Source organism: Nicotiana attenuata, unplaced genomic scaffold (genome assembly GCF_001879085.1).
Source record: "Nicotiana attenuata strain UT unplaced genomic scaffold, NIATTr2, whole genome shotgun sequence".
Taxonomy (NCBI): domain Eukaryota; kingdom Viridiplantae; phylum Streptophyta; class Magnoliopsida; order Solanales; family Solanaceae; genus Nicotiana; species Nicotiana attenuata.
The window spans coordinates 456536-469913 of NW_017670424.1; the positions used below are offsets into that span (position 1 = coordinate 456536).

Sequence of the window (13378 nt, forward strand, 5' to 3'; positions counted from 1 at the left end):
GAAATTCTAATCATTAAAAGTTACTGAGTTCTAAATTAATCATTTATACATATTCAATGCATTTTGTAAGACAAACACAGAGTTTGAATCAAAGTTATTGGGTTCGGCCGAACCCGGTCTCAACACTCTACCTCCGCCACTGCACGTACATTGGCAAGACGTCCTCGTAATCAATCCATGCATGTATCATTTAATCACCTTGAGGTCATATACCAAATTGACATGAGAATCACCTCGGGGTCATATACCGAACTGACATGACTTACTTGCAAAACTTTCGTACCACTCTTTATGAATTACCTTGAAGTCAAATCGAATCGGCAAGATTTACCTGTAAACTTTTCCACTTGTGTCAGTTCAAAAATCATTACCATTATTTTGTTGTTTTTGTTTTTTGGTTAAATTGTACAATTGTTCGTTCATAAGTTACTAAACAGCCATGAAGTCATGGTGCATTGGCAAGATTTACTTGCAATCATCTCCTGCATGTGTTATTAACTAATGCATAATTGGTATAACTTACTCGAGAATATTCCTGACATTATCATTAAACTGCCTTCAAATGTTGATAAATTAGCATGACTTACTAGCAAACCTTTCCTACCTATCTTACTGAATTACTATAAAATGCGGATCATCAAAATGACAAAAACACATCAACCATCATTTTCTCAGACATTCACCAAATCAGAACCATCACATGCAAATCATGGCAAACCGGTATAACTCATGTTATATTTAATCGACCTGTCATGTTCAGTTACTCACAAATCACGTCGTATTATCATGCCTTCGATGCTACAAATACTCCTACTAAAGAGGCAAAAAAATAAATTTTAAAATTGTGACATGCAAGTCATGACATTCGTTGTTTTAGATAGCTAGCAACTATCTTGACCCGTTCCTCAAACCATTTTCACCCATTTTTGCGCATGTTAAACATTAGTTGATTCATATAAAGCCATATTTTAAATGAACAGTTGAATACATGTTAATCTCGAGTAGATTGAATGAGTAAAGAATTTTCGGTAATCTGCCATCGCATTGTTCGACGCAATTTAGCATAAAAATCTCAATTATTATTGTTGTTGCTTCCTTTTCCATATAACAAGACGTTCATATTTTTGCTCTCCAGAGGCACGAGAATCGCTCCATTACTGGATTATTCAAAGCAATAACGAGCTATTGTATAATTATCTATGAAGGTCATAGGATCTCCCCTTCTTGATTTGGAAGCTTCTTAATTTAGAAGCTCTAACAAACAAAAACTTGTTCTCTTAAAACCCTGCTCCACGAGAAACTTCGTTAAACAAGTACCAAGATTTCATAGGCGTGTATTCATAAGCTGACCTGACCAACTAAACAGAATATTAACATCACATCTTTAGTTTCCTTTTTTTTCCAGTTAAGCAAGAATTACAAGATCAGAGCCCCAGCAGCACAAAGAAATAAGCGACTTGCTAAACATCAGTCAATGCTATGGACATGAGCTACAAAGGCGTAAGAGAAGTAAGAATAATCAGAACACAAGGACAGCTCAATGTCTCTGTGCTACAGACGGCAGAGGGCTGATGGTTGGCAAAGGACAAATACACTGCAGAAAACAAGCTATAATTAGTGCGTATAATGTGAGATACGACTTGGAGCATGAAAATAGTGATCAGAGGCTAAAAGCACAAACGCATACTAACATTTCATCCAAATGAGTCTCATGATACGAGTGGAAATTGCAATAATTGAAACAAGGAAAAATGGTAAAAACTACCCCTCTACTATATGAAAAGGATCATTTACGCCCTCTGAGGGTGCCTAACACTTTGCACTAGTTTTATAACGTCGGGGACAATGATGAGCCGAAAGTATAACAGAGAGCATATATAATCATTTTCGCATAGTAGAAGGATATTTTTAACCCTTTTCCATTGAAACAATAAAGAGAAAAGGGCACCACATGCATCTTCCATTAACAACTCTAAAACCAGCCATATTGGCTCGTAGATTCCTCATTAAAGTAACATCTCGTGAATACTCAAATCCAGTCTTATCTTTAGAATATCTACCTACCGAGTCCTGACCCAACTACCAAAATGAGCTAGCCGAACTGGAGAAGCACAAAATGCTTTAAAAGCCATAAAGGTTAACCAAAATTGCAAACGAGTAAAAGAAACTAAATAACTAAATTTCCAGCAGGACAAACTGTCCTTTTCAAGTTTATACAGAGTCCATAGGAGATTACGTGAGCTTGTCTTCCCCTTTAAACAAGGGCAGCCCGGTGCACTAAGCTCCTGCTATCCGCAGGGTCCGGGGAAGGCGCCGGACCACAAGGGTCTATTATACACCGCCTTACCCTTTGTTGTACTTAAAAGTGTTAACTAGGTCAAGCAAAAGATTCAGGGTAATCTAAGCAATTAATGTTTCTTCCCCTTTCTAAGTCAACATCAACAGTAATTTACTAATCCTGTAAAGCTATATCAAAACACCAGGTCAACTCCTTATAAAAAAAAGGTCAATTAAACTTTCTTAAGACATAACTCTCAAAATATATCATAGATAATCCGTCTTTAATCATTTTCCCACCTTTACTCACGTTAGCCTCTTCTTCTGGAGGGTGGTTTCAGCACAAACTTACAAACTGTTATAAGAAGTGAGTCCATAAATTCATAAGTTACCGTGCACATTGTTTCATCAATAACATAACAGGTGGTTTGACATATTAATTTGATTTTTCCAATAAGAAAGCATTTGGAATTTACTATGCTCATGCGAGCTTTCTGGTGTGTGTGATATGTACTTAATAAAGAATACCATTTAGGTCATCATATTATAAACTTTACTCTCTAGACACTGCACCGAAATTTCTAGGAGCATCAGTGCTCTAACTCAATCACTAAGCTCATGTATGAATTACTATAAATCACATGAAAAGACTTTCTTGTTTCATATGTTACTGTAGGAACCATATATATCAAAATTCGGACAAGATCCATATGAGATGCCGCATCTATATCCCTAGACCTCACCACGTTCTCATATGTAGTGTACAGCAAATAGTAAACATTAGACCTATCAGTCTCTTTCAGAGAAACCTCATTAGGCATAGTCATTTAGAACCATACTGCACAACAGCAGGTCAGATGCAAACCGTATCTCCTTCGCAAGGTTGTAAATAGCGCTCGCCTCAGCTCTAATAGCGTGAGGCGTAGCGATGCGAGCCTCAAGCGCTAATTGCCCCGGTTGCGTTGCGATTTTAGAAAGGCGCTCGCCTCTGCCTATGTAGCGAAAGGCGACTGTAGTGTCGTTTTTTGAAAGAAAAAAAATGCAGCAAACCAGCGATTAAAAGAAAAAGACCAGCGACTAGGGCTTTCAGCCATTTCTTTCTTCTTCAAGCTTCAAGCAGCAGACCAGCGATTTCTTTCTCCTTCAAGTCGACCCAGCCACAGCAGAGCACCAACGATTCTTCTTTCTTCTTCATCAAGTTCTCTTCTTCTCCTTTGTTCTTCTTCGAGTTTCTGCCATTTTTTTCTTTCTTCTCCTTTCTCCTTTCTCCTTGTCTTCCTTTTTCTCCTTTTTCTCCTTTCTCCTTCTTCTATTCTTCTTTTATTTTTTGCTCTGTTGTTTTTGAATTTTGATCGAGCATACAGAGAGCTTTTTCTTTCATTCTTTCTTCCTTCCTTCCTTTTTCTTCTTCTCTTCTTTTTTTTGGCTATGTTTTTTCAATTCCTTCACGGGTAGAGGCAGAGAGCATTATTTCAAACCTGAAATTTCCTTCTCTTTTCAGTTATAGAGTAGAATTAATTGCATATTGACTTGATAATTTTTTCCGATAAAACAGTATCGAAATGGCGTCATCCAATGGTAATAAAATAAATGATATAGCTTGGAATTAGGCTATACAAGGCCCATCAAGATCCGCAATTAAATGTGTGTTGTTAAGAAAATAGCATGGTGGAGTAACTCGTCACAAACAACATTTAATTGGTAAATTTAAAAATGTAGTACAATGTCCTCTTTGTCCGCCTGATGTTAGGGAGGAAGTAAAAGCATTTGTTGAGAAGAAAAATGTGACAAGAACTCAAATGACTTATGAAGCATCGGTGAATCTTATTGATAAAGATGATGAAATGGGACCTTCCCCCTCCCCCTCCCCCTCCCCCCCAAAAAAAACTCAAAAGATATCTTCAAATAGTTCTAGTGGGTCATCCACAGCGCGTATGGTGACAAAAGGTCCTCTGAATCTTTGTTTCTCGGCAAAACAACAAGAAAAGGGAAAAGGTGTTTCTGGTTCAGGTTTAGAAACCAAAAAGATTTTGAGGGATCGCGCCGTAAGTGCCTCTGCAACATGGATGTATGATGCAGGGCTCCTTTTCAATTGTGTTAACTACAAAAATTTTGATAAATTCATTGAGGTCGTAGGACAATATGGCCCAGGAATGAAGCCTCCTAGCTATCATGAAGTTAGAGTAACTCATCTTAAAAGAGAGGTGAAGAAGATAGAGGAGCATAGAGCGGAATGGAACAAGTTTGGATGTTCCATTATGATGGATAAATGAACAACACGGAATGGAAAAATAGTCATAAATGTGTTGGTGAATTCTTCAAGAGGTAGTGTTTTTCTTGTATCTTACGATTCTAGCAACTCTTCTACGGATGCAACCAAAAGGTACCACTTGTTTGCAAAGACAATTGAGAAAGTTGGAAAGGAAAATGTTGTACAAGTTGTTACCGATAACGCTAGTGAGAATGTTAGTGCGGGTAAGATGATGCAAGGTGTATATACACACATTTATTGGACTCCATGTGCTGCATATTGTATCAATTTGATGTTTGGTGACATATTCAAGGAAAACTCATATGCTTCAGGTAACTTTAATATAGTTATCTTTAAAGCTTTAACTTTATTTTACTTATGTCCTATTAAGTATTAACTATAAAATTGTTATTATCACTTTTACAGTTTTCACTAAGGTCGTCAAGATATATTCTTACATCAGTCAGAGGCCATTGTTGTTGAATTTGATAAAATTTACAAATGAAAGAGATTTGGTGAGACCGGCCAAGACTAGATTTGCAACGGCTTTCTTGACTTTGCATAGTTTTTACTTGCAAAAGAAAAACTTGAGAAAGCTAGTTCTTTCAAATGAATGGAAAGAAAATAGATATGCAAAAGAAGCTGCGGGGTAAGAAACTGTCATAATTCTTATTTCTTCATCATTTTGGAATGACGTCGTTCGGGCTCTTAAAGTTGGTGGACCTTTGATTAGGGTACTTTGTATGGTTGATGGGGAGAGAAAACCACCAATGGGCTATCTTTATGAAGCTATGGATAGAGCCAAAGAAACTATTGAAGCGTCATTTGAGGGAGATCTGAGGAAGTATGAGAAAGTTTTTGAGATTATTGATAGAAGGTGGTCAGATCAACTCCATCGACCTTTGCATGCAGCAAGCCATATTTTGAACTCGGGATTGTTTTACAAGAACAATAAAGATGGCACTTTAGATTTAGAGGTGTGGGTTGGATACCATAAACGTATTGAGAAGTTGGTCCCCGATGCAGCGATGGTAGATCAAATAAGGGAGGAGTTTGGTAAGTATATACAAGCAGATGACCTATTTGGTTTATAGGCGACTATTAGAGCCAAAGACATAAGGTCACCAGGTAAAAAACTTTAATATAGATATCTTTATAGCTTTAATTTATTTGATTTATTTATACTTATTAACTTTTAAAATATTTTTCTATAGTTGAACGGCAGATGCAATTTGGTCATCAAACTCCAAACTTGCAAAAGTTTGCCGTCAAAATACTAAGCTTAACTTGTAATGCATCTGGATGTGAGAGAAATTGGAGCGTATTTGAGCATGTAAGAAGCAGATTTATTATATTAGTATATTCTATACTGTATTATTATTAGTATCTATTAATTACTCTCTATAACTTATACGCAGATTCACTCCAAGAAAAGGAATAGGCCTGAGCTATCGCGTCTCAATGATCTAATGTATATTAAGTATAATAGAACATTGAAGCGTCGTTATGACGCTCGCAACACCATTGATCCAATTTTGCTGGATAACATTGACGAGGCAAATGAATGGTTAACTTGAGCCCCCAAAAATCATGAAGATGAACAAGTGTATGTAGGAGATGATCTTGATTGGGGTAGTGTTTCTACAGCTGCTGGAGTTGAGGAGAATATTTATTGTCTTAGAGGGAGTTCTTCAAGTTCAAATAACAAGAGAAGGGGAGTAGCTAAAAGTTCAAGTCAGTCCCTAATTGATGAAGACTCTGAGGATGAAGAAGATGATAGCCAATATAATGCTAACATTTTTGAAGTTCAAGAATTTGAAAATCTTGAATAAGAATAGATATTGCTTGTTTTAGTTTATCAATCTACTACGACTATCTATTGAGTTTTTAACATTGAATTGATATATTTATTAATATATTATTGCTATTGAATTTTTGGTTATATATATATATATATATATATATATATATATATATATATATATATANATCAAGCAATCAAAACTTTCTAGCAAGCAAGCAATTCTCTGTACTGGTGTCTCTCCCCCTCGACACCGCGTTGCTTTTCTGTAATAGCTTTCATTAATGCAATCAAGCTTTCTTTCATTCTGAATTCTCATTTCTGTTCTCTCAATTGCTCTTGACATTGGTTTTCCCGTACGGCACTGACAATCTCGCCTAGCGTACGGAGGGGACCTCAGTTGGCGGACAGCAACTGCACTGACATCAGTTGCCTAGCCTTACGTCGCCCTTCCAAGGAATCTCAGGAAGGCGCCGCGTAACAGGTGATGCGATGCGAGCCTCCAGCGCTATTTTCCTCTGTTGCATGGCGATTTCAAAAAGGCGAGCGCCTCTGCTTGTGTAGCGAGAGGCGCGTTGTAGCGTTGGTTTTTGAAAAAAAAAAGAAAAGAAAAAGGCAGCAGACCAGCAATTAAAAGAAAAATTTAGGGCTTCTGCGATTTCTTCTTCTTTCTCCTTCAAGTCGACCCAGTCACATCAGCAATTCTTCTTTCTTCTTCAAGCTTCTTCATCAGTTATGCTTCTCTTTATCTCTTTTCTTCTTTCTTCTTTCTTCTTCTCCTTTCCGCCCTTTTTTCTTTCTTCTTCTTTCTTCTTTATTTCTTCCTGTTTCTTCTTTTTTTTCTTTTTTGCTCTGTTGTTTTTTTGATCGAGCAGCAGAGAGCTCTTTCTTTCATTCTTTCTTTCTCCCTTCCTTCCTTTTTCTTCTTCTTTTCTTTTTTTTTGCTCTGTTTTTCAATTCCTTCACGGGCAGAGGCAAAGAGCTTCAAATCTGAGTTTTTAATTGATATATTTTTGAATTGATATATTTATAATATATTATTGCTATGAGTTTTTAGTTTTTATATATATATATATATATATATATATATATATATATGCAAATTTAATATTTTATTTTTTTATATAAATTGTCGCTTCACATCAAAAAGGCGAGCGCTTCGCTTCTCACCGCTCGCCTCAATGAAGCGGTCCTTCGTCACTATTTGTCCCCTCACGCTATCCAAAACACTGCTCCTTCACTACCTCAGTGAATATATGCGATACAGGACAAAAAATAATTTAAAATATTAACTACTGATTTTATCAGCACTCTCGATTCAAAGTACAATTAGATGGATGAACTATTGACAAATACTATCCTGTCTACCAAAGATGATACATGAGGTAACTATGATTAAGATGTCCATAAGTGATGAGTAGTATGAAGAAAATTTTAGACAGAAACAAACCCAAATGAAATAAACAGCGGTAAAGATACATATTTCAGTAGTTAAATATATACTAAAATGTAGCTCCTATTGGGGGAAGATACTCTTAGATGGAGCAAACATAGTAGTGAAATTTATGCAGTTAGCTCAGCATACAAAGATCTAAACCAGGTGGGTTCTCAAATCAGCTTATGGCCTTGGAAGCACATATGGAAAGTAAAGATACCATACAAAGCGGCATGCTTTACTTGGCTGGTGACCAAAAAAGCAGTGCTCACTCAGGAGAACCTAAGGAAGAGAGGATTACCAATTTGCTCAAGATGTTATCTGTGTGGACAAGATGCAGAGACAATTAGCCATCTGTTTCTACATTGTTGAGTGACTAGTCAGCTGTGGGATCGGTTCCTCAACCTCAGGGATTTTAGGTGGACAATGCCAAGGAAAACTTCTGAACTTTTGTCTAGCTGCAGCACAGGGGGAAACTCTAACTCTAACAAAGATAGATGGCAAGCTGAAGATAAAAGCAGCCGCGTAGCCCCACAGAGAAGATCAAGATGAATGTTATTCTTCTCTTTAGTTTTTGGTGTAAATTAGAATATATTGATGATCCGAATGCAATCATAGAAGTTTTAGGCTCCTTATAAGAAGAACAAGGAGTTAGGGTTTTTGGTTTTTGTTTCTACCTTCTCATGATGTAAATGTTGGCTTCCAATACAAACTCTGTGCTGATGATTTTATTTATATATTGGATATGTTACTTTCTCCAAAAAAATGTAGCTCCTATTTTGCATCTATGATGACTGACATTGAGATATCAACTAATAAATGTCACAACAGCAAAGGTATAGTTATTCTCACCACTAAAGGTACCAATCTGAAGATAAATCGTTAGCGAAGGTATAGTTATTCACAACTAAAGGTGCCAATCTGAAGATACATCGTTTTAGTGAGCAAATACATTAACTATATTGGAAGTGCAAAGAACACAAGAACATCGACACTAACTGTACGTATGGATAAAACAATTAATATCAGGAAACAACTACTGGCAATAGAGGAGCCATAAGGTGCCAGAAATGCCCACTTCTAAAGAAATTGTTATCAGGTAATTTACCTAAAAGGTCAACTATCGTACACCATATGAAAAACTGGAAACAACTTTCAATAGCTTAGGAAAAAGTAGAAGAGATTCAGAACCTCAAAAGGTTAAGTAGCTAGAGTGAAAGAAATGAATCGAATTCAACTCACAATGCCATAGCTTTGTTTCCCCAGAAAAAGCACATCAATTTTACTTTGTCTCTTCCACAGTATCATCAGAATCTGAATCACTGACATTATAACCTAAAAAAGAAGAAATCATGAAGACACATATTGGACTGATGCACATAGTCAATAAAAGAGGTAGTCTGCACACCTGGGCGTTTATCACTCACTTTCCATGCTGAAGACCTACTCTTTGAAGCTCGGTTAATCCAAGCTCTTCCCTAGACCCAAAAATAATCAATTAGTCAAAGCATTTCGAACATCCCATGCCAAAAGCACCGACACATCTCCCACACACACAAATGCACATTTACAAAGAAGAGAGCTGATAACAGTCATAATTTCAAGTAAAATTCAACCGCTGCTCTTTTCTTTGGACTGATTTGGTTCACCAAAACTCTTTTGTTCATGAAACGTAGTTGAGAAACTTATTTCATCAGAAAGATCAACATTGATAAGTGGTTCAATCCATCTGTTTTCCTTATGTCACTAAGCAATTTACAAAAAAAAATTATCCAATAATATCTGCATAAAGCACAAACTATCACTAAATCCAATGTATTAGCATTTATCTCTTTATCTGGAGTTGCTCTAGCTTTTTTTTTTGGGTCCCCTCTGGCCTTCAACAATTAAGAGGAGAGCAAAACAGTTCAAAGGCAATTGCATTTTTATGTTAAGATGACGGTCCCATTCTCTTTACTTATATGTATCTTCTTGGGTCACAGTGAAAAACTTCAAAACTCAAATGATAGATCTCTCCCTGCTTATTAAAATGATAAAACCCATGACTGTGACTCCACATCAATTGTTAGTTACTTATTCACGTCTTCCCTTTACCTTTAACATAGTTGAACCGTTTTTACTTTGCAACCATGAAGATAATGATAAGAGTTCAAGGGAGATTGCCAATTTATGTTTAGAAATGCTCTTTTAGCTACTGTCTTTTACCGTTTCTCTGTCAATACCTAGTAAATAGAAAACATGAATCTCAGCTAAGTTACTAAATCCAATTTTAGCATGCTAAGAGCCCTAGTAAGTGAATATTACAGCATGTAAAGCAAGAACAGAGATAGTAAAATGCATAATAACATGTGTTCGGCTAAGACAATATCTTCCATCGAACAGGGAGTGACTTGCTTTCCCAAATATCACATTTCTTATTCTATATCACATTTCTTAGTCAATATTTTCAATCATTAATACTAAAATTTGTCACCAAATCACTTTCTTCAAATCCTATCGACAAGGGCAGGGCAAGTGTCCCAATTAGGAATTCGGCAGAACCAGTAGCTTTGACACAGAGCCTGTATTTGATTCATTAACCCAATAAAGCTTTTCTAAAATCCAGAAATCATAAACTCAAAATCCTGGCTACTCTTATGCAACCATCTTGTACGATGATGATAAGTCACCTACTTTATAACAAAAAAGATGAGAAAATGATTTCACCTTTTGCGGGTCTCTGGGGATGCCATAGCCATTATAATACATCTGACCCACAAGCACCTGCATAGCTGTATCCCCAGCTTTAGCCTCCTTAAGAGTGTCTTGAAACCACCGCTTAACGCACTCCCCCACTACGTCGGCAAGCGGATGCCGCCGCTGTTCAGCCAAAGGCTTGGAATTAGAGTTTGAACTCTCTTCCTCCATCTTTGATTTTATCTTGAGCCGCTGCTCCGACGATTCTCCGGCAACTCCTTTTGACTTTGGTGTCTCCCTTTCCGTGGATGAAATTGATGGCCTAATCTTTGATGTACGGTGGAGTCTGTTAGAGCTGATGATTCTTGCAAATCCTTGAGGAAGGGATTTCCCCATATAGTGTGTGCAAATGTACCAAATTTAAAGTATCTTATTTGTTTGTTTCCACGAGAAAGGGCTGTTTAAAATTAGAGATTAGGAATCAAGAAAGTGCAAAATTTAGAGATTTTTCTGTTCCTTTGTGTTAGCTGAATCATATGGTTCCCGGCTGACAGGCATCTTTCTTTTTTTTTTTTTTTTTTTATTTATTTAAGGTATTCCAAGATGTGACCATTATAAATTACTCAAAAGAATAATAAACTATTGATACTAATCTTTTGCTTTATACTTTACTAAAGATGTTTAAAATGTTTGATCGTTGGAGTTTGTTTACCCATAAAATTGGATAACAATTAAACTTATACGTGGTTTTAAAGATACGCGATTTCACTTGGCACAAACTCAGAAATATGAGAATTAATATTAGAAATTAACCGTAAAATAAAGCAAACCAATATAATGAGCCGTTATGGCCTTCGAGCTAGATCGCCCTCGAACCAACAGAGTATGCTGAAAAAGAGTATGAACCAAACAATAGAGCTTAAGAGAGAAAATGTAATATATTGTTTTGTTATGCAAGAATATGATGACTATAAAATGATTAGAACCCCCTTTATATAGTAGAGGAATTCTACTTATGGTACAATTTTAAATACAGAAGAAAATCTCATGATTGGCCAAATGTCCGGTCTGGACTTGATACATGCCGAGACTTTCGCCCCGATCCTTGCCCAATCACGGATATCTCGTCTTTTTGTTATTCGATTTAGCAGGATTTCTTCGATCTCTCTCGATCTCTTTCTCGCTTCGGTCTCGATCACGGCTGGTCTCGATCTTGATCGATCATCGACTCATGAGCTTGTCAATCCATCTCCATGCCATGGTTCGATGCAATACGAGGCCGAGCCTTTGTCTTCCACCCCAGTTTCGATTAGCCATACGAAATTAGGGAAGCCCGATTCTGATCGTATACAGATAGTCCCCTCGTTTTTTGGAGTGTAATAATAAGAAACGAATTGACTCTTCGAACTTCCCCTCGGTTTACCATGACGTAAGCATTACCGAAGATCTCCTCGAGAAGGTAAAAAAGGAGTTCAACTGGGGTAGGCAAAGATGTAGTAGTTCCTACCCCCGAGGAATCCATCACAACTCATGTGGAGGGTATCTAAGCATCAATACTTACCCCTTCATGATAGGTTCATTAGACCCCATCATCACCGCCTTTTGCAAGAGGTACAATGTCACTCTTGGCCAAATCCACCCGTCATTCTTGAGGATTGTGATCCTCCTCCGATTCTTTGTAAGCAAAATCGAGGGGTATGTTGGACTTAGTTGAAATCTTGGGTCACGTAGTGTCTGGTGATGGTATCAGTTGAGGCCAAGAAGACAGATGCAGTTTAGAGTTAGCCTAGACCTATTACATCTGCAGAGATAAGAAGTTTCTTGGGTTTCGCATGCTACTTTCAGTTTTTACGGAAGGGTTTTCATCCATTGCAAATCCCTTGACTAAGTTGACTCAGGAAAATTTTCCTTTTATATGGTCTGATGAATGTGAAGAGAGTTATTGTAAGCTCAAGATTGTTTTGACTATAGCGTTAATGTTGGTGTTGCCCATAGGTTTAACTCCATACACCATATTTTGTGATGCTTTATGCGTTCGGCTTGGTATAGTGTTGATATAGTAAGATAGAGTGATTGCTTATGCATCATGGGAATTGAAGCCTCATGAGAAGAATTATTCAGTTCAAATTTGGAGTGCAGCAATTATGCATGCACTCAAGATTTGGAGGAATTACTTGTAAGGTGTTTCATGTGAGGTTTATACTGATCACCGTAGACTTCAGCATCTATTCAAGCAGAAAGATCTGGATTTGAGGTAGTGGATAGGGCTTGAGTTACTTAAGCATATGATATCACTATCTTGTACTATCTTGGTAAGCCAAATATGGTGGTGGATGCTTGAGTAGAAAAGTGAAGAGAATGGGGAGTTTGGCATTAATTCTTTCTTAGGAGAGGCCTTCGGCTATGGATGTTCAGGCCTTGGCCAATAAATTTGTGAGAATAGATATTTCTGAGCCTAGTATAGTTTTTACTTCTGTTGTTGCTCAGTCGTCCTTGTTTGAGCGCATTAAGGCTCGTCAGTATGATGATCCCCATTTTTTAGTTCTTAAGGACATAGTGCATGGAGGTGGTGCTAAGAAGGTGGTTATTGGAGATGATGGTGTTATGAAACTTCAGGGCCGACTTTGTGTTCCTAATGTTGATGGCTTGAGGGAGTTGATACTTCAGGAGACTCACAGGTTGTGATGTTCTATCCATTTAAGTGCTACGAAGATATATCATAACTTGAAGCAACACTATTGGTAGCGAAGGATGAAGAAAGACATTGTTGGTCATGTTTTACAGTGTTTGAATTGCCATCAAGTCAAAAACAAGGTAGTTTGACTCAAAAGATGGTTATACCGAAGATGAAGTGGAAGCGTATGACTATGAACTTTGTGGTAGGTTTACCATGCACCTTGAGGAAGTTTGATTCTATCTGGGTCATTGTGGGTATGTT

General features: G+C 37.1%; 2 protein-coding genes across 2 annotated transcripts; one reads left to right on the top strand and one right to left on the bottom strand.

The window, feature by feature from the left end:
• Positions 1 to 1301: 1301 nt before the first annotated feature.
• LOC109239229 lies at positions 1302 to 10967 on the bottom strand. Its single transcript, XM_019405770.1, has 4 exons — positions 10471 to 10967; positions 9173 to 9242; positions 9007 to 9099; positions 1302 to 1594 (listed from the first exon to the last, which is right to left on the bottom strand). The coding sequence occupies exons 1-3, from the start codon at positions 10834 to 10836 to the stop codon at positions 9047 to 9049; spliced, it is 489 nt and encodes a 162-aa protein (XP_019261315.1). The 5' UTR covers positions 10837 to 10967; the 3' UTR covers positions 1302 to 1594; positions 9007 to 9046.
• LOC109239218 lies at positions 4212 to 6105 on the top strand. The gene is made up of 6 exons (XM_019405745.1): positions 4212 to 4519; positions 4634 to 4860; positions 4955 to 5177; positions 5262 to 5584; positions 5743 to 5861; positions 5947 to 6105. The coding sequence occupies exons 1-6, from the start codon at positions 4212 to 4214 to the stop codon at positions 6103 to 6105; spliced, it is 1359 nt and encodes a 452-aa protein (XP_019261290.1).
• Positions 10968 to 13378: the final 2411 nt, after the last annotated feature.